The following is a 23,397-nucleotide window of genomic DNA, read 5'->3' on the forward strand; positions in this document are numbered from 1 at the left end:
ACCCTACTTTCAATAATAGATAGAATAGGCAGAAAAATCAATAAGGAAATAGAAGACTTCAAGAACACTATAAGTCAACTAGAGCTAACATACATAGAAGACTTTATCCAACAACATTAGAATGTACATTCTTCTCTAGTGTGCATGGAACATTCTTCAGAATAGACTATATGTTACATCACAAAACAAATCTCACATAAAACACCTTTTCTGAAAACAATGGAATAAAACTGGAAACCAGTAACAGAAACCTGGAACATTCACAAATTTATGGAAATTAAAACACTTTTAAACAATGGGTCAATGAAGAAATCACAAGGGAAATAAGAAAAGTATAGCTCATAGAAAGTTGCAGTGTACAAAAGTGGGAGAAGTAAAAAGAAGGGTAGACTCATCTTGCACAATGCAAACTTGAGAGCTACTGTCTACAGCAGATGGAGCAAAAAATAGAGGTTTAATTATAGTAAATTACAAAAGTTATCAATGAAAGAACTCTAGGTATATAGTGTTGGGGGATAACAAGTGAGTGAGCTGAATCCTTGTCTATTATGGCCAAAAGTCTATCTAAAATTTTTTTAATGTTTATGTTTGAAAGAAAGAGAGAGAGAGAGAGCAGGGGAGGGGCAGAGAGAGAGGGAAAGAACAGAATCGGAAGCAGGCTCCAGGCTCTGAGCTGTCAGCAGAGAGCCCAATATGGGGCTCAAACTCATGAACCGTGAGATCATGACCTAAGCCAAAGCCGGACGCTTAATCAACTGAGCCACCCAGGCGCCCCACAAAAGTCTATCTAAACTTTATAAATCGAGAAAGCATAATATACATTTAGAGATTTGGTAGAAAAGGAGTTAGCAAGGTATTATTTAAAACAAAACACAAACAAAAACAGCAGCCGCATAGGTAAAAGGAAAATCAGGTGACTATGCTATCAGGAAAGTGAATGCAAAGGGCCCTTCAAGATGAAGAGTGTCAACTATGTCAAATGGTGTGGAGAGCTCAAGTATAAAACAAAGACTTCAATTTCAAACAGTCAGTCTGGATACTCTGGTTAAGAGCTCCTGGTGTAGGGGTGCCTGGGTGGCACAGTTGGTTAAGTGTCCGACTCAATTTCAGCTCAGGCCATGATCTCACGGTTTGTGAGATTGAGCCCCATGTCGGGCTCTGTGCTGACAGTGTGCTGGGATTCTCTCTCTCCTCTCTCTCTCTGCTGCCCCCCACCCCCCATCTTGTGCATGCTCTCTCTGTCTCTCTCTCAAAATAGATAAACAAACTTAAAAAAAGCCTCTGGTATATACATATACAAGGTATAATCAGCTCTTTCAGAAATATTTCTATCTTTCAGATGCAAGAGATTTTACATGAATCACACAACTGCCAACTAAATTGAAGAAATTATCATTAACCATTGTAGAAGTTACAAGTAATTTTATGTTAAAGTTTCACCAATAATTCACTACGTTCAGAGTTTTACTTTTCTGACTTCAAATATCATCTGTGTCTCCTTGACTTCACAGTGTTTAAGTTCTTAAAAGGATCAGACCAAGAAAATGGTGTCTCCATGGCACTTTGAACTTACATCAGTAAAATACAAATCTTTTGCCAGAAATCGTGGATCGCCTTCCAATGATTCATTACTGCTCTCCACATCCTCTCCACTGAACCCATACATCACTTTTCCCATCTCTCCCAAACTCTTCCTTTGTACTTCTTGCTTAAAAGGCCTCTCTGACTTTGTGGAACTTTTAATAAAAATTCTGAAACTCTTGGCAGTAAGTATAAGGCATAACAATTTTCACTAACAGATACTTCCTCTTTCTCTTGGAACTCATTGCTTGTTTTTGAGGCCATAAAAGTGAAGACGCTATAATTTTAAATGATTTTAGAGGATCACAGAACGTTTGGCCATAAGCTGCCTAAAAAGTTCAAAGCGTTGGTAAAATCATATTAGCAGTCTGGGATTCACCTGTCAGAGATAGTTTTGCCAGGTAAAAGAGCAAGTTAATAAACAAAGACATTTCTGCACTCACTGTAGCCGCCAACACCAATAAAACGTGAGTAGTGAATGGTTTAACAAGAGCATAGGATGCATGACTCAGACTGGAGGGAGATAAGGCTGATCACTGCTGAATACATTGACCCCTTGTTCCATATCTAGTTCTACCATCAACTGCAATATGTTCAATAATAGCTTCAACTGATCTCCCTCTGGTGACCTTCACTTCTCCTCTTCTCCAACGACCCACTCCCATGGCCACAACAGTGGCCTCCAAATTGCTCTGAATGTTGTCATTACTTAGATATGTCCTGCCTTTAAAATCTTCAACTTCAACATCTTAACCCTGACCATAAACTCCCACTATCTGAGCTCACTATTAACCCTCTTACTTCCTAGGCTTCTCATCTTCAACTTCATTTAGACTTCTGGTCTCAGAAATACTAAATTTTCTCCTAATCTGTAGGCAACCTTCTATTTTTTAATTCTTTAAAAGTCTAGCCCAGACCATATGACCCATCATTTTTCCTTTTATCATTATACTTGAATTTTTTATTATTTACCTTTGATCCTTTATCTCCTATTCTTTATCAAACACATAGCTTCTCTACTGTTATACCTACCTACTCTGTGCTCCTGGAATACTCATTCAACAATTCTGACTATAGTTGCTACAATTTCATAGTCTCTAAGCTCATTTAGTTCTTCAGAATTTTCCTTCAATCTTTCAACACTTCCCTAATTAGCTCCCTCTGGATACCAAACAAGACCTGGAAAAATGGAGATACACCATGATTTTTAAAGTGATGATTTATTATCTTAAGAATGTCAATACCTCTGAAATTAATACCTTAAATGTCATTTGAGTATGATTCTTAACGTTTCTGTTTAGATGAGTAATTTTTCACTGAAGTATAATCAATATACAATGTTAGTCGTAGATTAAATGATTTTAAAGTTCATATGGAAGAACAAGTGTGGGAGAATTAAAACTCTGAATAGTGAAAATTTCCCCTACATAGATATTAAAATGTACTACAAAACTACTATCATCAAAATAGTTCTGATTATTAACACAGATAAACAGATAAGTGAAATGGAATAGGAAGTTCAGAAATATTTCCAAATATTTACAGGAACTTAATGTAAGAGGCAAATGGCATTCTCATTAAAAAAGAGAATATCTTAATTAAGCAATGCTATGATCAATTAACCAACTGAAATAAAATCAGGTTAGACTCTCACCTAATACTACATATGAAAACAAAGTTGATGTAGAAAGGACTAACTTTTAAAACCTTATTAAAATTTTCGAATATAATGTGTAAGATTATTTGGATAAACTTGGATCTAGGAAACCATCTTAAGGAAGATAGGAAAAAAAAATTTTTTTAAAAAGAGCCATCAGAAATAAACTGACTTGTGTAGTGTATGTCATAAATCTAAAGTTTTAACTTTATAAAATGTTATAGTTCTGACCAAGTAAAAGAATATTACATAAAGCTCTAGGGCAATATAAGAAGGATATATATTTGTTTTATAAATTGTCACTTGATTAAAATCGCTATTCTTATTGCTTTATTTTGCTAGCTGAAAGGGCTGAGAGGCTCTGCATGTGGATATGATACCCACGTGAGCTAAAGTAAGTACACGGATCAATATAAATTAATCCTATAACTAACATTTTTGAAGTATATTTGTCTAAATATATGTCACACTCTTTAACTCCAGAAAACTTCCAAAATGTTAGTCTAATGCCTCTTAAATTATTTTCTTCATGGCATTCTTTGTGTATGAAAAAGTTTATAGAATATGACCTGAAAACTCAAAAGAAAAGCTACATCACATTCAGTTTGAAGTGTGCTTCATAATTTGGTTAAGGTCATTAGGTAATAGAGTTTCATCAAATGAAATGAAATTGGTATGCATTCTATCTTTGACTTTTAGGCTTTATTTTTAAGTTACATATAATATATTTTTAAAATTATAAATAAACTATAAAAATAAATATGCTTTATATCCCTCACATTTACTTGATTCCAATATGCTTTCTTAAGAGGAAGAGAAATATGTAAAATCTACATAATGTACTCAGATTTGCTCACAAACCAGGGGATATGTAATTATGTGGCACCTATGTCACAGAAGAAAAGAGACTGTAAGGCACTGGGATAGATCGATATTATAGAACACAACTGGAGTAATTATTCAGACTTTATGCCAAAATTGCTTAATACTATTAGTTAAGAGTAAGGTCTTGTGCTGGCTGCTGGGTCAAGACCATCAGCAATCGGAATCAGGATTCTTTTCCTCTTCAAGTTATACTCTACTAGGGAAGACAGGAAACAACTAATTACCCACTAGTTATTTAATCATGGTTATGTAAGTGCTGAGAAGGGGGGAGTGCACAGTACTGAGAGAGATAAGAGGCATATCTGATCTAGTCTAGTCTCCAGGGGGTAGTTAGGGAAGGCTTTCCGGGACGTGAGGTTTAACTTTAAAACTGGCAGGCTGGCATTAGCCAGGGCAGGGGGAGGGAAGCAGGGCAGGGAAGTAGTGGCAGGGGACAACACAGCTGTTTGTAGCAGCAAGGCTCTGAGATGGGAAGCAACCGATCTGAAAGGCCCTGACGCACCGTCAAATTAGTGTCCGATGGTGAGGGATGAAATAGGTGAGGTGGGTAGAGGGCCTCCTAGGCTACATTAAGTAATCTGGGTTTTTTTTCCTATGAAAAATAGGAAAGTACTGAAGTGTGTGTGTGTGTGTGTGTGTGTGTGTGTGTGTGTGTGTGTGTGTTTTAATTAGGGGTCAGTTTATATTTTCAGTATTTCTACCTTCACTTTTAAATTTAAACTTCTAGGGGCGCCTGGGTGTCTCAGTCGGCTGAGCGTCTGACTTCAGCTCAGGTCATGATCTCACAGTTCGTGGGTTCGAGCCCCGAGTCGGGCTCTGTGCTGACAGCTCAGAACCCGGAGCCTGCCTTGGATTCTGTCCCCCTCTCTCTCTGCCCCTTCCCTGCTCACGTTCTGTCTCTCTCTCTCTCTCAAAAATAAATAAATGTAAAAATAAATAAATTTAAACTTCTAATCTTAGTAGGCTTTCTTAAGATAACTATTTTTAAATAGTTATATGTGAAATAGGTCCCCATTTCTGCTCCAAACTCAGTTCCCCAAAGACACTAGTACCTGGAAAGAATACCATTCATACCCTGTTTCCTCTGGAAATGCAGAGACGACGGCGCTTCCATGGAGCTGAGAGGGGTCCTGAGAAGGAGAGTCAGAAACTTTTGTATCTTGATTTGTAGCAATGTTGGGTGTTCGATGCTGTTGCAAGTCCCACTTTCGAGCTACGTTGTTAATTGTTAACCTTTTCTTCTCCTATGAAGAAGTTTATTGTGACAAGAATTATATAAAGCAATTTTTGCAGCAGGCGAGTATCCCTGAAGCAAGTTGTCTGTACTACTTATCACACTTTTTAAAGGAGTCTTACTCCTTATACGTAGCTGCAAATAGGCTCCTAAAAGTACGGCGGCCTTATTTACCCTGTGCATTCAAACATCTCAACCGCGGTCTGTCATCCTTAAAGAGAAAAAATTACACACAAACAATAATTACTCCCGTTGGAGACACGAAAATTAGCTACCTGAAAGTTTAATTTGACAGAAGTTTTTATACTTGTTATCTGAGATTTTGATTGGACAGAAATTTATATGCCTCTGTGTTTCAACGTAGCGAGAAGAAAACTAATAATATTTTAATTTTCCTACCTAATAATTCAGACTACTACGATGCAATAATCTTGGTTGAGAGTTGGGGAGAAGAAGGGGGATTGGTCAATGTTCCAAGCTTCACAGCATGAATTACAATGTCTGAAAATGAAGAAGTACATAAAGACCACTAAAAGAAATTGTACTAGGTTGAAATATTTCTAGGTAACTAGTACCATCCCAGAGGAATAGGAAAGAAGTAATTCAGTATCTGCAATGGATGTCTTAGTAGAGTGGTTTTCATACTTTACCTACCGTGCCTCAAACCACCTGGAGAACTTCTTAACCCACCAACTGAGGGTTCTCACGCCTTTCGGATTTCGTGTGTTTGAGGTGGGGCTTGAGAATTTGCATTTCTAAAAGCTCCCAGCTGTTGTTAAGGCTACTGGTCCCGAAGGAAAATGTGCCAGGTTGCAATGTTTCTACTCAGCTTGTATTAAGTTGATAAAGAAAATAATCACTACTCTGGTAAAGTCTCCATTATCAAAAGTTAACATTTTTAAATGGCATGTCGATATGGTCAGAGTGCTAAAAGTAGACACTTCCCCTTTCCTCTTTACTGACAGCACGCTCATCCAGTCAGCTGTGTGATACTGACTTCTCACCTGCTGCCTCTGGAGTCGGTGAGGGCTGTTAGGAAGATTCTTTGCCCATTTCCTCAGGGAATATGTACATGTAGAATAATACATTTTTGGTTCCATCTCTTTGCCTATATTTGGAGATCTAAAATTTTAGCATGGAAAAATGGCATTGGGTAGGAATGAAAACTGATAACAAAGCTTAATTAAAACTAAACTTTTTAGAAGTTCTGTGTTTAAAAATGTTTTTAGCATGGGTTCTTTCTGTTGCATGGCATTTCAAGTTTGTCTATATCGTTAAATGGGTTATGCTTAATATGTGTATACTTCTGAGACTTTAGGGCATTTTATGTGTATCCCCCTTGTCTAAAGCAAGTAGGAATCTGCTATTCTACTGTCAAAAAAAATTTTTTTTCCAAATCTATATTAACGGCATCCTACCCTAAGGAATTCTATTTCAGTTATTCATGGATAACTGATACAACCCAATTCTTAATCTAAGTAGTGTCATTTTTACTCAGTATCAAGCTACTTTGAAAGAGCCAGGGGCAGTGAGTTAATAATGGCAGATGGCTGTCACGCTGGCTCCATGCATTTGGTTTCCTGGCTGACTGGTAGTTGGTGGAAAGAAATATTCTTAATGAGGCAGATATAGCTATGTTTAGAAAAGAGATACACAATATCTTTATACCACTGAGTATGTTAACAAATTTATAAGATACCCTGAAAATACAAACACTTTCCTATACCTACCCCAAAGTTAAAGTTCCTTTATTTGGATCATTGAAATTAGATCAACACCAGGTTGACTAAGAGAATGGAAGACTAAGAGTACTGGGGCCAGGAAGAGGAAGACATATTTTAAAACAGGAGTGCAGTCAGGGGTCAGGTGGGGGTCACTGGCTGGCCAGGGGGCCACATAAGGGCTCTAGGTATCTGGTGCAAGAGAAAAAACAAGAGAAAGGCCAGAGATTCTGCAAGGCAGAAGAGGGGTCCCCAAGGAAAATCTTCTGCTTGAAGATCATGGATGCATTTGGCATATCAGTTATAGACATGTCTCTACAGCTAGATAGCAATACATTGCCAAGTCCGTGTTAAGGTGGCAATTATTTTAGAAGATTCCAAATTTCAGCTTTTGTCACTTGAGTCTATTCTTCATAATCCAAGCAATTCCACACCAGTATATCCTGTAACCATCACTTCCATTTATTTCCAAGGTTGCAAAGAAAACAGAAAGATAGAAAAGCAACGAGGCAGAAGATACATGTCAATGAACTCTTCTGGTCCCTTCATAACCACCCACCCGCTTTTCTTAACGGATCAATAGGTGTTGTCGTAAAAACAATAGCCAGCAAATGCTGAGGGTCTTTGGTACTGTGATCTCAAATCTGAGCTAGGGCTAGAATCCAGATCTCTGGATTTCCCATGCTTTTCCCCTAACTAAAAAATTTTAAAGCTAAATAACTCTCATAATTAAAGAGTCCTATTTAGTGACTTCAAGCGAAGCATTCTTTTCTTTTTTTAAGTTTTTATAAAAATTTCCCAAATGTGTAAAACCCACATTGGCTAAATATTTAATGGCACATTTCCAAAAATGCCGACAGTGGAAAGCATCTGAATTGGGTACATAAGAAAAACATTTTAGTGCAAAGGTGGAGTCAAGTGCAATTTGTTGCCTCAACTTGTAAGTTGTAAGGCTCAACGTACAATGGTGCCTTTAAAAGCTAAATCGCCAATGGAGCTTCTTTGTTTTTCTTCCTTTCCATGCTCCAGTGCTCAAACAAAAATGTACTTTTGGTCCGAGAGCTTTATTTATTTACTTATGTATTTTTATTCATTTATTCATTCATTCACTTATGTATCTGAAAGCAGCAGCTGTACAATAGGAAATATAGTTGATCCTTGAGCAACATAGGGGTTGGGTTAGGAGTGCTGACAATCTGCATAGAACTTTGGACTCCTCAAAAACGTAACTACTAATAGCCTACTGTTGGCTGGAAACCTTCCTGATAACATAAACAGTTGATTAACAGATACTCTGTATGTTATATGTGTTATATACTGTATTCATATAATAAAGTAAGTTAGAGAAAATAAAATGTTATTAAGAAAATCATAAGGAATAGAAAATCCATTTACAGTACTGTATTGTATTTATTGAAAAAAATACATGTAATAAGTGCACATGTGTGGTTCAAACTCATATTGTTCAAGAATCAACTCTGCTACTTTTTGTAAATGAACTATTCCAAAAGTTTACCAATAGTATCATCTGGCAATGGTAAATCTTGCTCCTACACATTTAAAAAATATTGCCTACAACTATATTTCCTATAAACCAAAGTGTCTTTTTGGCCAACCCTTAGAAATATTCCAAAATAGTTAAGACTAATATCCTATTGGCTAAAATCAATATGACAGAGATGTCAAGAGAGGGCTTAGGTACATCTAATTAATGGGATGAGGGGAAACATAAAAGTTGGGGAGGTGTCAGGAGGTTAGAAACAACAGCAAGTGAGAAAATTGTAGCACAATGGGTAAGAGTTCTAAATACTTTTGAAGTAGTAGGCTTGAGCCAAGAGGGTTGGGACCAAGTTGGTTTTCTTTTTTGTGAATTTCGGAGTAGTTTTCATAGAGTAAGACATATTGATTCAAGCATACCCCTTGATCGTTTTTGACAAATGCATACACCTGTGTAACCCATATCCCTATCGAGACCCACATTTCCATCGCCCCAATAAGTTCCCTTGTTTCCTAAGTTTATTTTGTACAACTTTGTATCCCTATTAGTCATTTTTTGAATTCTAAACGGCATTTTCATTTTTAAAAAGAAAAGCACCCACATTAGACAAGACTGAGTAATGATAACCAGCGTGATATCTTTAATTTTAGAAGAGGATGAGCATGATCCAGGCTGTAAACTGTAAGCTGTCTTCATTCATCATACTTCTGTGATGCGAATGTAAAATATTTTAAGAGGAAGCATTTTATTTAAGGAAAATTTATCTGATATGCTAAATTATCTAAATCTAGTTTAAAACAAATTTTAATTCCTAAATCCTCAAAATCTTTACCACCTCTACAGAAGAGAGGCTAGTAGAGAAAGTTTTTAAATGTAAGAAGCAATTATTACAAAAGAAACCCATGTATCAGAGCTCATTAAAATAGCTCAGTAAAGACAGTGGTCTATTACACTGGCTTCTGAAATGAAGTCCACATGGCAGGGACACACAGGGTGACGCACTGGTGTGGAAAACAACTGTAGCTTGTGCTCTATTTTCCATCTCTTCCTTTTAAAATGTCTAGCTTTTGCATGTGTTTTATACTGTACATTATGTCGCAATTCAGAAGCACAGGTTTATTTATAGGTAACCGCTAAAAGTTTTCAGGGTAAGTGTTAAAAACATTCTACTGATAGGAATGAAAACTTTACCAAATGTGGAAACTGCTCTTTCAGCTGACTAGCTAGCTAGTTTCGGCGTAGGTGAGCGTGTGGGCACACACATGCATGCACTCGTTCGAGAAAGTACCTTAAGCAAGGATTGTTTATGACTTTCCCGCTTCTTCTCTTCCTCTTTTTTGGCTACGACAGATGCCATACGCCTTTCTTCTTCCTAAAAGAAAAAGTGTTGACAAGTGTTATGAAGTACTTAACCTTTATTTCTTGGGTTCGGCAAGCCTGGTTCTCTTTGTGAGAAGCGTACGACTTGCTCGTAGAAAAATGTCTCGTTTTCTGCTTCCTTCCCAATTGTAAAAAAAACTATGTTCTCAACTCTACTCCCAATTGTTGATGTGAGTTGAGCCTAGCTAATACACGAAAGAAAACAGAATGAGAAGAGCAAGAAGAAAGGGGGAGGAGGTTTACATAGTTTTTTCTCAAGCGCCATGCACTACAGTTTCACATAAAAAGACTTAAAATCTTTCTACTATGAAGATAAAAATGACCAGCATTACACTTCTCACAACTTTTATTTGATCTATGGATGTAAATCAGAGCTTTTTAAGTAATAAAACAAGTGTGAAAGCCTTTTAAAACTCCCCATATTAAATATTAACAAAATTATTCTCCATTAATACATTACTTTTACTTTCTTTAAGTTGATTTGGCCAGTCTAATTTCTTAAATTCTAAAAACTACAAAATAACATTATGGTTTAGAAAAAATTTTAAAAATCGGCCACAATTCCAACATGGTAAATCACATCTTGTCATTTCTGTGTCATCTTATAATATTCACTATATTATATGTATACACAATGTGGGTCATGGGTTTTTTTCCCCCTAAAGATGATCACATTTTGTAAATTATAACCATGTAACTTTAAATTTTAGTATCAAAAGATTTGCAGGTGTTCAAGATGATGTCACAATTTGAGAAGACAATTCCTTCTGAAAAGACAAGCTTGAAAATATCTTCAGAGATAGAAACTACAAAAAGTAATTTAGCACATTTGAAGAACTCTTTCAGAAATGAAAACATACAGAAAGTAAAATGAAAAAATCCAGTGGAAGGGAGTTGAAGAGCAAATTGTACACAGTTAAAGAGAATCAGGCAACTGGAAAACAGGTCAGAAAAAATTTTCCCATATACCTTCATAGCACCGTATCTTCCCCCACAATAGCAATTAACCAGTTCCATTTTAATTATTTCTGCTACTCTCTCTCTCCTGTCCTACCCCAAAAGCTCTTTGAAGGTATGGACCATGTCAGCTCCTGACACAGTCAGGATAGCCAATAAATATATATTTGAAGAATTAATTATTAAATATACATCTTTATGGATCTGTTCAATAATTTCCTAAAACCAGGACCACTAAATCAAATGGAAGACACCTTTTTCTAGGGCTCCTGATATGTTGACAAACTGCCCTCCATAAATGTAGTATTGATTTCCACCCCTACCAGAAGTCGGTGTGTGATTTAAAACATGACAGATAGTCACAAGAGCTGTTGACCAAGTATTCCTGTGTCTTTCCACGTCCAGGACATACTGTATGATAGCAATTCTTGTCCCTTGAAAGTTAGGTGCAGTTATGTGACCTCCTTTGACCAATGTCATATGAACAAAAGTAACATGTGTTTACTTCTGGAGGAAGATTTCAAAGACCGTGAATGGCATAGCTGTTCTCTCTCTCACCTCTGCTATCAGATCTGTAAAGCTCCACATGGTGGGTACTTGGAAGGCCTTGGTGCTGGAACGAGGACAACACAGAGCAAAGTTCCCAGACCACATACTATGGGCAGACAGGCAGTATGAGCATGAAATAAACTTTGTTGCTTTAATCCACTGAGGTCAGAGAAGTTGTTACTACAGTATAACCTAGCCTATCCTGATCAGTACATATATTATGTTAGAAGTAAGGAAGGTCAAAGAGGCCATGAAAATGTATTCTGGGGGGTGAGCCATTATAAATACTTCTGAAAAGAAAGAAAAGACCTAGACTAAAGAAGTATATAAAAAATGCACAAAGAAAAATTATCACGGAGCTAAAAAGAAAACCAGAAATGCATCCATTGGAACACTCTAATTTTAGAAATGAAGAACTGAATATTCTGAGAAGGTTAGTAATTTATACAAGGTCACATGGCTAGTGACAAAGTCCAGATCAGGATCAGAAGCCATGTCTTGTGAGAAATGGAATTTGTAGTATTTTTTATAACAAGAACATATTTAAATGTATTTTACTGATTTTAGAAAGATATAAAAGCTATTAAAGTTTAGTAGTAATCTGCTAGATGGTTTAATTGTTTTAAAGGGAATGGAAATTGAATGTGACTTTTGGTGAATTTGAAGTCTTTTACAATATGGAAAATAGTTATTCTTGGTGTTTGAAGGCTGAATAGTGGTTATGAGGAGAAATATAGTGAATAGGAAATTCAGAAGCTTGATTCCTAGCTTCCCAAAATAGCTGGATTAACAATTAAACTCTTTGGTTCAGTAAATACTGATTTGGAACCTATTAAGTATAACCTATTTCAGAACAAACTTTTTAAAAGAGCAAACTATATTGATGTTCAATTGTTGATTCATCTATAAAATGTGAACTAGAAACAGATTGGTAATTCAAAGAGCCAATTTCAAATAGTACTGGAAACTGTATGGATCACGTATTACACATACTTAACAGATGATTTCATCAGATTTTCAAAAAGAATTTGAGCTTCTATTAAAGGCAGTAGGACTTTAAAAGGAAGGCTAAACCTAAGAAAACTGGATACATGCCAAATCAACTCAAATATTGAGTGTTTTAAGGAATTTATACATCTGATGACTATATTTCAGCCCAAATAATTATAGAGTAACTAAACTTGGAAACAAAAATCAACCTCTAATTGTAAAGATAAGCTATAAATCTGTTGGTAAGAAGGAAAAAACTGTAAAATTCTGGCATCTTCATGATAATAGTTCGATGTCTGGGATCAAAGCCATATCCTTTAGATAGCAAAGGAAAAGGATCTATCTGGGACCAAAAAATATATACTTTTTTCCTTACTTCAGTCTGTCAGGAAGATAAAATATAGAAATGACTTCAAATTAATTAAGAAGTACTGTGATTTAATAGGTGTTTGATAACTTAGATTATACTGTGTTAGCAGACTATTAAGGCTCTAAACAATGCATATTTTATATGAGAAGTTTTGCTCCAATAAATAATAGTGGTCCTAATATAGGCAGTAATTTATTATGTGGAATTTAGAAAAATACGTGGCCATGTGGGTTTTTAACCATATACTTCAGAATAGTTAGTTATAAAAGACATTACTTCCTTGACTCCAACAAATATTAAAACAGACTTTAAAATCAGAGTTTTTGTCTACAAGAGATATTTTTCATTTAAACAACCTTTTTCTTAACAGAGAAAACTTATTTTTCTAGGTCATAGTTCATGTCAGAGTGAAGGCTGGAAGCCAGGTCACCTGACTTCTCTTGGCCAGGGATATTAGCTCTTAAATATTAGGGGGGAGGGGAGGCAGAATAGGCTAGGTTATGCTGCCGTAACAACTTCAAAAGTTATAGGAGCTTATGACAAAAGCTTACTTCTTTTTTTTTTAAGTTTATTTATTTTGAGACAGAGAGAGCATGCAGGGGAGAGGCAGAGAGAAAGGGAGAGAGAGAATCTCAAGCAGGCTCTGCACTGCCAGCACAGAGCCCCACGCAGGGCTCGAGCTCACAAACTGAGATCGTGACCTGAGCTGAAATCAAGAGTCAGACGCTTAACTGGCTGAGCCACCCAGGTGCCCAGACAAAAGCTTACTTCTTGATGGTTCAAAGAACACTACAACTGCCCTCCATGTACTGCCTAAGTATTCCTGGGTGCTGTGATCTGATGGCATCTTCAACTCAATACATGCGTCCACATTGACCACCACAGGAGAAAAGCAGTGAAAATCATACATCGGCTTTTAAATGCTTCTGCCTGAAAATTATATACATTACTTCTGCTCACACTTCATTGGCCAAAGCAAGTTGCACAACCACACCTAAGTTGAAGGGGAATGCTTCCACCTGCCAAAAAGAGGAGGAGAATCAGAACGTATTGGCGAGCGTCAGTAATGGCTACCAAAACAGAAAACTCACTTCTGTCTCAGATAAGGCTGTTCCAATTCTTGGAGAGCAAACTGTAAACAAGGTCATATTAAGCCAATAAATGTGGGTCTGAAGTGAAAACTTTAGGAATTATGAAGTCGTGTCTGTTTCAGAATTCTGAGAATAGTGCCTGTGTTAGAAAAACACTGCCTTAGAAATTAAAAGGAGAAAATTCTGCCTCCTAGAATTGTCTATACGATTGTCCTTGTTCTAGGCCCCCAAAATGTGTCTATTCTCTTTTTTTATGGACAGTTGTGAAAATATTTGAAGACCACTGTAATATCTTCCTTATGGCTCCCCTCTGTCAATGAGTTGTGCCAGGTTCTCTGGACATACCCTAGTTCGTTGTCACCCCCTAAAACTAATAGTTCAGGTGAAATCTGATCATTAAAGAAAAAATGGGGACTACTGTCTCCATTTTTCTGAATTGTTTCTATAAATGATATTGTTTTAAACCATATTTACTTCTAATGATCACATCTCACAAGTAACTCAATTTGCTGAGTCTCATCTCACGTAATTCTGCATCTGTGCTGGGGATTATTTGTTGTTATGGAGTAAAGTCCAGGATTTTCAATTTATCTATTTTTGTCTTGCTAAATTATGCTTATTTTTCTACACTAGAGGTCAGCAAATTTTTTCTGGAAAGAGCCAAATAGTAAGTATTTCAGGCTTCGTGAGCCACATGAGATCTCTATCATGCATGGTTTTTCTTTTATTTTTTAAAAATACAACGCTTTAAAAAAAAATCTATAAACCATTTCTTAGCCCGAGACCTGCTCAGAAATAGTCTGCAGAATAGATTTGGCCCACAGGCTGTTGTTTGCCAAACCCTGTTCTAGATTATTGAGCTACTTTGGGATTGTGATTCGATTAACCAGTATATCAGGATCTCCAAGTTCTCTAGCTCCTGTCAATTATATACTTTCTCAGAAAAACAGAAATATTCTCATCTAGTCATTAACAAAAATATTGAATCAGGGGTGCTTGGGCGACTCAGTTGGTTGGGTGTCCAACTTCAGCTCAGGTCATGATTTCGTGGCTCATGGGTTCGAGTCTCTGTGTTGAGTGCTGTGCTGACAGCTCAGAGCCTGGAGCCTGCTTTGAATTGTGTCTCCCTCTCTTTCCGCCGCTCCCCTGCTCACATTCTGTCTCTCTCTCCCTCTCAAAAATACATAAACATTTAAAAAATATTTATATATTGAATCGAAAGGGCCTGAGGAAAAAGCCTCAAGGCACACCAGTACAGATTCTTCTACAGGCTGGCCTTAATCCACTGCTTCCTGTGTTGTAGGGACGCTGGAATCCCAAATTCACTTGACTGTGCTGTCGTCATACAACTTACTCAAAGCAATACCATAAAAGACTTTGTCAAAAGCTTGGCTGAAATAGCAAAACACTGGAACACTTCTCGGAGAGAGCCAATTTACAATATCTGAAATAGAAAATTAATTTGTCTGGCATGAATTGTTTTTAGTGAACCACTGCTGCCTCCTAGTGATCAATGCCTTTAGTACTGACAACTCCTCCAATAATCTAATTTAGATTTCCTTCGTATTCAACATCAAGTTTACTGTCACAATTTGTGAAATTTATATTCTTTCCCTTTATGATAAAAAGACAGATCAGTTCATCCTACCGTGCAGCTGCTTTACTATTCTACACTGTTTCTTTCAAAGAAAGAAAGATTCTTTCTAGTAATTATTTATTCACTATATTTATTCAGTTCTGTAGATCAAGGACTGGCAAACTCCAGCCCACAGACCAAATCTAGCCTGTCACCTATTTTTGTAGATAAAGTTTTATTGGAACAGAGCCATGCTCATTCATTTATGTAATGTCTATGCCTTCTTTCACACTACAATGAGTTTCGTAGTGTTCAACAGAGACTATATAGCTCCCAAAGCCTGAAATATTTACTATCAGATCCTTTCCAGATAGCTTGCTCTAGATCAGACTTATCTATTCACCTATCCGAGGCTTTACTTTCTTCTTATCAATATTTATTTCTACTCTTAACAGACTATAAGCCATTCTTCTTGACAGAGATAACAAAAGCAAAACAGGACCTGAGGCCATCAACTTACATTATGTCTCCTGACCTCCTATTATCTTATGCCATTCTTCTGGGTCAGACCCCTGGAAGCTCTCACTGTAACTAATCTCCTTGTTTCTCATCCCACCCATCCTATCCTTCCCAATTCACCCCCTGGGCTGCTACCAAGGCAGACACTCTTTTTAATAGGCAATTGTAATTTAACCACTTTAAACTCTTCAAGAGCTTCCTGTTATGTCCAGAAACAAAAGAAGCTGATCTCTTTCTTGTGATGTAAAATGCCCTTCATAGCCTACCGCTTGCCTGTGAGACACCCTTTGCTCCTGCTACTCTCCTCCACGTACACTCAGTGCTCAGCCATGTTGAACTGCTTTCAGTCCCTCACATGTCTCTGCATTATGCATGCCTCCACCCTCCCTGCACACTCTCCACAGATACATCCTCTTCTTCTTGAGCACTCTCCAAGCCCACATCAAGTATTTTCTCCTTTGGAACTTTTCCTATTTCTCTGGCAGACACAAGGGTGCTTTATCCTCTAATATTATTGTGGTGTGTGTGTGTGTGTGTGTGTGTGTGTGTGTGTGTGTGTGCACATATACATATCTATCAACCTATCTTTTCTAGCTTGGCATTTTGCATTATAACCTGTCTTCACTATGATGGGGTTTTGGAATGGTGGTGGGGTCCGGAGCCAAAGGCCAAGAAAGATTTCTTGAGATGTCTTTGATGCAAAAAGATTATTTTATTAAAGCACAGGTCCTTTCCCGTGGGGTGGGGAGGGGTGGAAAGGAGGGATAACAAAGGGGCATCGGGAAACTTTTCTGGGTGGCGAATTATTAATAAGCTTAGCTGTGGTGATGTTTCACAGGTGATATACATGTTGAAATTTATCAACCTGTATAGTTAATACGTACAATTAATTTTATGCCAATTATACCTCAAAGAAAGCTTTTAGTAAGACATTATTTTTTTTTTATTTCTCAAATTAAACCATGAAGGAGGAGATGTACAAGGATTGCTGCTCTTTGTTTAGCAGAACAGTTGGCCCTGCTCCCATCCCAGGTGATTTTCTCTCATTTCCTCACCAGGCAAACACAACCCACGGGAATGCACAAAGACAATGATTATATATAGCATTATTCTCCTTTATTTCAGGCATGAAAGTAGATAAATTTCACTCAGTCAGGACTTTATTGCATACTACTACATTCTCAGCATTGTGTGAGATAGAGAAGGAAAGGAAATAAACATGCATATAGACCATCTGTATGTATCGAGCAAGGAGGAAGAATGGCTTCTGTCCTTAAGGATTGTATACATTAGTTGGGTAGGCAAGACTGACAGAAATTCACTATGAGAAACATAACATATAATTAAGTACTAATTTATACAAATGAGTTAGCATCATTTCATACCCCAAACATCTCAATCTCACCAGGAGAGCAATTGTAAGTACCAAAGATGCTCAATTAAGAAAGACATGGAGATAAGGGTAAAAGTACGAAACAGTGTTCGCAGGATAGATCTGAAGAAACAAAGGACAAAGAGCCTCATCTCCATGCTGGAACAAAGAGAGGCAGAGCCCTAGAAGACCCCTGGCATGCACGAATTCATCAACACTTGTAACTATCTGCTGGCTACCTCAGATGGCCATGATATTGCCGAGACAGAAATGTAAAATGTGCACATTGTGAAAATGGATTCTAGACAACGAGTCAATTGGCACTTGAATAGCTGACCACTCAAAATCCACATTAAAATTAGCAGAGTCTAGAAGTCAGAAAACAAGTGGAGGTTTAGGATATTTTTCTAGCTCTGGGGTTACTGAACTGAGATCATTAATGGGTGTTTTCTGAGATAGGAAAACATTTGAATAAATATGGGCTGCAATGAAACCAATTAAGGCAAGTTTGTTATAGAGCTTCTTGAAACCTATGATATGCTAATGTGCACTGTATGCCTAGAAGGTGCATGTACAGCATTTCACTTAGATCAGGAGCCATATTAAAACATCTAAGTATAGAAAATACCCAACGTGCAGATAGAATGAATAAAAGAGAATGACTCTGAGAGGTATGGCATTACACACAACAGCTCCATGTGATGCTTCCTATGAGCCTCACGCTGTTCTAAGGGTTAGTACTTTATTTTATCTTGACAACAACTCTATGACACAATCATGACCTCCCGTTCTACTTTGAGGAAAATGAGATATAGAAAGGTTAAGTAAATCTCCAAAGGTCACTCGGCTAGAATATGGTCAAGCGAGGATCCAGACTCAAGCGGTCTGGCTTTGGCACTCACGTTCTTAAAACATTACATTATGTAACTTACCAATGATGTTTTTACTCATCCATTCCAAACTAAACTATTAGTTGGGTATTAAGCCAGAATGGAAACCAGTTGTGATGATTAATTTAAATAAAAGGTTAGGAATGAAGGAGAAGGAGGAGGAGGAGGAGGAGAAGAAGAAAGAGGGAAAGAAGACCGAAAATAGTGTCACTTGTTAAGGCCCCAAGCGAGTAAACCAAGACTTACTACCTAACCTAAGTGTAGTTTTGACCCTCCCAAAATGTAACCTGTAACCAGTCAACCTGGGAAATTCCTCATCAGCACTAGGAAGTTTACTGACGAACCCCTTCCCTTCCCTTCCCTTCCCTTCCCTTCCCTTCCCTTCCCTTCCCTTCCGAGGGGTGACCTTGCCTACAACAACTTGCTAATAATTTCCCTTTTTCCACTCCCTCTCTACCTTTAAAAACCTTTCTTTTTCTGTCATCACTGGGAGCACCTCTCTACTTGCTAAAGAGGATGCTGCCCAATTCATGAATTGATTAATAAAGTCAATTAGATCTTTCAAATGTACTCAGGTGAATTTCTGTTATTTAACAGCGCTATTCGATGAAATTGGAAATAAGGGACGGGTGGTAAACAAAAAATTTGTACTTATAATTATGAATTACATTGTCATGATAACATAGTTTATTAAAACCAAGAAGCATTTCAAGCAAAGAACATGCACCCCAATCTCCCACTCCACAGTAAGGAAGACAATTTGGCAAGCGCTTCACAAGAGTTCTCACCGTAACTCTCTTCATGTCTAGCTGGCGCAGCTGCATCATATTCTGAAGGATAGTGTGTTTGTACCATGACTCTTGAGCTATTGGATTGCCATCAAAAGTGATGTCTGAGAGAGAAGAAGAGTCAGCAAGACAGCAAACACTTTCAAAACTGCGGGAGAGACAGAAACCGCTGGATTATTGTGGGACCTTCCAACAGTACTTTCATTCATTGACTATACATTACTGTAGAGTAGTTCTAGGTTTACAGAAAACTTGAAAAAATAGCATAGAGTTCCCATATACTCTGCACCCATTTTTCTGTTATTAACATCTTGTAGCAGTATAGCACATTTTAATTCACCATTATTTACAATTAATTAATTCATCCCTTGCTTTCTGGCACTAAAAGATTCTCTAGACTCGTATTATGTATTTTCTTTTTTTTTTTTTTTTTTTATTTATTTTTGAGACAGAGAGAGACAGAGCATGAACGGGGGAGGAGCAGAGAGAGAGGGAGACACAGAATCGGAAGCAGGCTCCAGGCTCCGAGCCATCAGCCCAGAGCCCGACGCGGGGCTCGAACTCACGGACCGCGAGATCGTGACCTGAGCTGAAGTCGGCCGCTTAACCGACTGAGCCACCCAGGCGCCCCAACGTATTATGTATTTTCGACCCCGGTCCTAGAATCAGCCATTTCTCGAAGGAGCCATGGTTCCTTTTATTGGAGAAGGCTACTGGAACCAAAGATCTGGTGGCTGGATATACTTTTTGCTCCTGGGGTGTCATTTTTTTCAGGCCCTCTGCCAACAGAGCAAGGACATGTATGTGTGAATATTAACGTGTGTATACAAACACCTATAATATTTAATCATTTATGTCTATATTAGGCTAAACATGAATTCACACTGATGTACCCCAATTCTATTATCAAAAGGATCATTCTAGCCTCTTTCCCTCACTTATCTGTAAATTCCTACTCCAACAAGGAGAAATCTGACTCCCACCATCTCATCCATTTATTTAATTGTTTAATTCCAGAATATATGCATAGTGGTATCAGCATTTTTCAACCTGAACACCCACAGGAAACAACTTTGTTAACTAAAGTATAACTATGATGTGTAATTCCTTTAGCATTTAGTTTTAGATATTCATTCCAAAGTTACTTAGGTCCACACCTCCCCCCCTCACCCCTTCAAGGGGGGTTGGTTCATACATTTGAAATACAGTTAGCTTCTCTTGTCATAGTCTATATTCATTCCTTCCCTGGATCCTCTAACCTCCTAAATATTATTTTTACATTTGCATATATTACGGTTCACTCTGTGCTATAAAGTTCGGTGGGTTTTGACAAATGCATAAGTATCATACAAAATAGTTCCATGATCCTAAAAAAATCCCCTACTTCAACCCTCCTCCTCTTTCCCTGAATCTCTGGCACTGATCTATTTATTGTCTTTACAGTTTTTGCCTTTTCCAAATGTTATATAGTTGGAACCATACAGAATATAGCCTTTTCAGACTGACTTCTGTCATTTAGCCATTTGCATTTAAGGTTCTTGCATGTCTTGGGGCACCTGGATGGCTCAGTCAGTTGAGCGTCCGACTTCAGTTCAGGTCATAATCTCACAGTTTGTGAGTTCAAGCCCCACACTGGGCCCCCTGCTGTCAGCGCAGAGCCCACTTTGGATCCTCTGTCCCCCCTCTCTCTGTCCCTCCCCGACTCACACTCTCCCTCAAAAAAATAAACATTAAAAAAAAAAGCTTCTTCTGTGTCTTTTTGTGTCTTCACAGCACATGCTCTCTCTCTCTTTATCACTAATATGCCATTGTCTGGATGTACCACAGTTTGGTTGCTCCCAGATTTTCGTGATTATAAATAAAACTGCTATAAATATTTGTCTGCAGGTTTTTGAGTGAACACGAGTTCTCAACTCATTTGGGTAAATACTTAAAAGAGTGCAATTGCTGGATTATATAGTGAGACTAGTTTAGCTTTATGAGAAACTGCCGAACTGTCTTCCAAAGTGGCTGTAACATCTTGCATTCCGACCAGCTCCGCATTCTCATCAGCATTTGCTATATGTCAGGTTTTTTTTTTTTATAATAGTCACTCCAAAAGGTGTGTAGAGGTCTCACTGTTTTAATATGCAATTTCCTAATGTCAAAGGATGACATTTTTTCATACGCATTTGCCATCTCTATATCTTCTTTTTTTTTAAAGTTTTTATTTAAATTCCATTTAGTTAATATACAGCGTAATATTCGTTTCAGGTGTACAATTTAGTGATTCAATACTTCCATACATCACCCTGTGCTCATCACGGCAAGCGCGGTCCTTAATCCCCATCACCTATTTTACCCATTCCCCCACTCACCTCCCTTCTGGTAATCATCAATTTGGTCTCTATAGTTAAGAGTATGTTTCTTGGTTTGCCTCTCTCTCTCATTTTTTTTTCCCTTTGCTTGTTTGCTTTGTTACTTAAACACATATGAGTAAAATCATAGGGTGTTTGTCTCTGACTTACGTCGCTTTGCATAGCACTCTCTAGCTCCATCCATGTCATTGCAAATGGCAAGATTTCCTTTTTTATGGCTGAATAATATCCCATTGTGTGTGTGTGTGTGTGTGTGTGTGTGTGTGTGTGTGTGTATGCCACATCTTCTTTATCCATTCATCAGTCGATGGACACTTGGGCTGCTTCCATATCTTGGCTATTGTATACAACGCTGCTATAAATATCGGGGTGCATGTATCCCTTTGAATTAGTGCTTTCATATTTTTTGGGTAAATACAAAGTAGTGTGATTGCTGGATCATAACGTACTTCTATTTTAACTTTTTGGGGAACCTCCATACTGTTTTCCAGAGTGGCTGCACCGGCTGCATTCCCACCAACAGTACGGGAGGGTTCCCCTTTCTCCACATCCTCACAAACACCTGTTATTTCTTGTGTTTTGAATTTTTGTATATCATGGATATATAAATATATACATATATACAAATATACCCAAATAACTTATCAGGTATATGATTTGCACATATTTCTCCTAGTCTGTGACTTGCCTTTTCATTTTTCTTTAAAAAAAATTTTTTTTTTACATTTATTAATTTTTGAGAGACAGAGAGAAACAGAGCGTGAGCCGGGGAGGGGCAGAGAGAGGAGGAGACACAGAATCCAAAGCAGGCTCCAGGCTCTGAGCTGTCAGCACAGAGCCCATCACGGGGCTCAAACCCACGAACCGTAAGATCATGACCTGAACCGAAGTGGGACGCTCAACCGACTGAGCCACCGAGGTGCCCCTCATTTTTCTTAAAAGTGTCTTCACAGGGCAGAAGTTTTTAATTTTAATGATGTTCAACTTATCAGTTTTCTCTTTCATGTGCCATGGTCTTCGTATTCTATTTAAAAATTCATCACCAAGGGCACCTGGGTGGATCAGTCGGTTAACTGACCCACTTCGGCTGAGGTCGTGATCTCACAGTCCATGAGTTCGAGCCCCGCATCAGGTTCTGTGCTGATAGCTTGCTAACATACTTGAAACATACTCAGTGCTGAGAGCCTGGAGCCTGCTTCAGATTCTATGTCTCCCTCTCTTTCTGCTTGTCTCCTGCTCGAGCTCTGTCTCTCTGTCTCTCAAAAATAAATAAACGTTAAAAATTCATCACCAAACCCAAGGTTGCCTAAATTTTCTTCTAGAAGTTCTATAGCTTTGTGTATTATATTTAGGTCTACAATCCATTTTGAGTAAACTTTGTAAAACATATAAGGTCTACGTCTAGATTCTTTTTTTAAATGTAAATATCCTATTTTTCCAGTCTCATCTATTGAAAAGACTACCCTTTCTCAAATGAATTGCCTTTGCTCGTTTGTCAAAGATTACTTGACTATATTTGTGTGAATCTAGTTCTAGGTCGTCTATTCTTTTCTACTTATTTTTATATGTCTACTCTTTCACCAATACCACACTGTCTTGATTATTGTACCTTAATATAAGTCTTGAAATAGGGTAGTATGAGTCCTCCAGCTGTGTTCTTCAGTATTGTGTTGCTATTCAAGGTCTTAGCTTTTCCATTTAAACCTCAGAACACATTCATTGATATAAGCTTGCTGGGATTTTGATTGGGTCTTTTAAAAAATGGAGGTATAATTGATATACATTATATTAGTTTCAGGTATGTAACATAATGATTCAATATTTGTGTAAATTGTGAAATGACCACCACAATATATCTAGTATAATGCCCATCTCCACACGCAGTTACAGAACGTTTTTACAGAATTTTTTTCTTGTGGTAAGAACTTTTAAGATCTTCTCTCTTAGCAACTTTCAAATATGCAACACAGTATTATTAGTAA

At 37.6% G+C, this 23,397-nt stretch overlaps 1 protein-coding gene across 4 annotated transcripts in view; it reads right to left on the bottom strand.

The window, feature by feature from the left end:
- The window catches only part of LRRC49 (leucine rich repeat containing 49), a 148,543-nt gene that overhangs the window by 41,815 nt on the left and 83,331 nt on the right, over positions 1-23,397 (bottom strand). For all 4 annotated transcript variants that reach the window (XM_060618130.3, XM_060618128.3, XM_060618132.3 and 1 more), the window contains 3 exons: positions 19,059-19,206; positions 9,865-9,948; positions 5,198-5,367 (listed from right to left, as the gene is read on the bottom strand). In XM_060618130.3, coding sequence (XP_060474113.2) covers positions 5,198-5,367; positions 9,865-9,948; positions 19,059-19,206 — 402 coding nt within the window. The remainder of the gene's footprint in view (positions 1-5,197; positions 5,368-9,864; positions 9,949-19,058; positions 19,207-23,397) is intronic.

Source organism: Panthera onca, chromosome B3, assembly GCF_046562875.1.
Source record: "Panthera onca isolate mPanOnc1 chromosome B3, mPanOnc1 haplotype 2, whole genome shotgun sequence".
NCBI lineage: Eukaryota > Metazoa > Chordata > Mammalia > Carnivora > Felidae > Panthera > Panthera onca.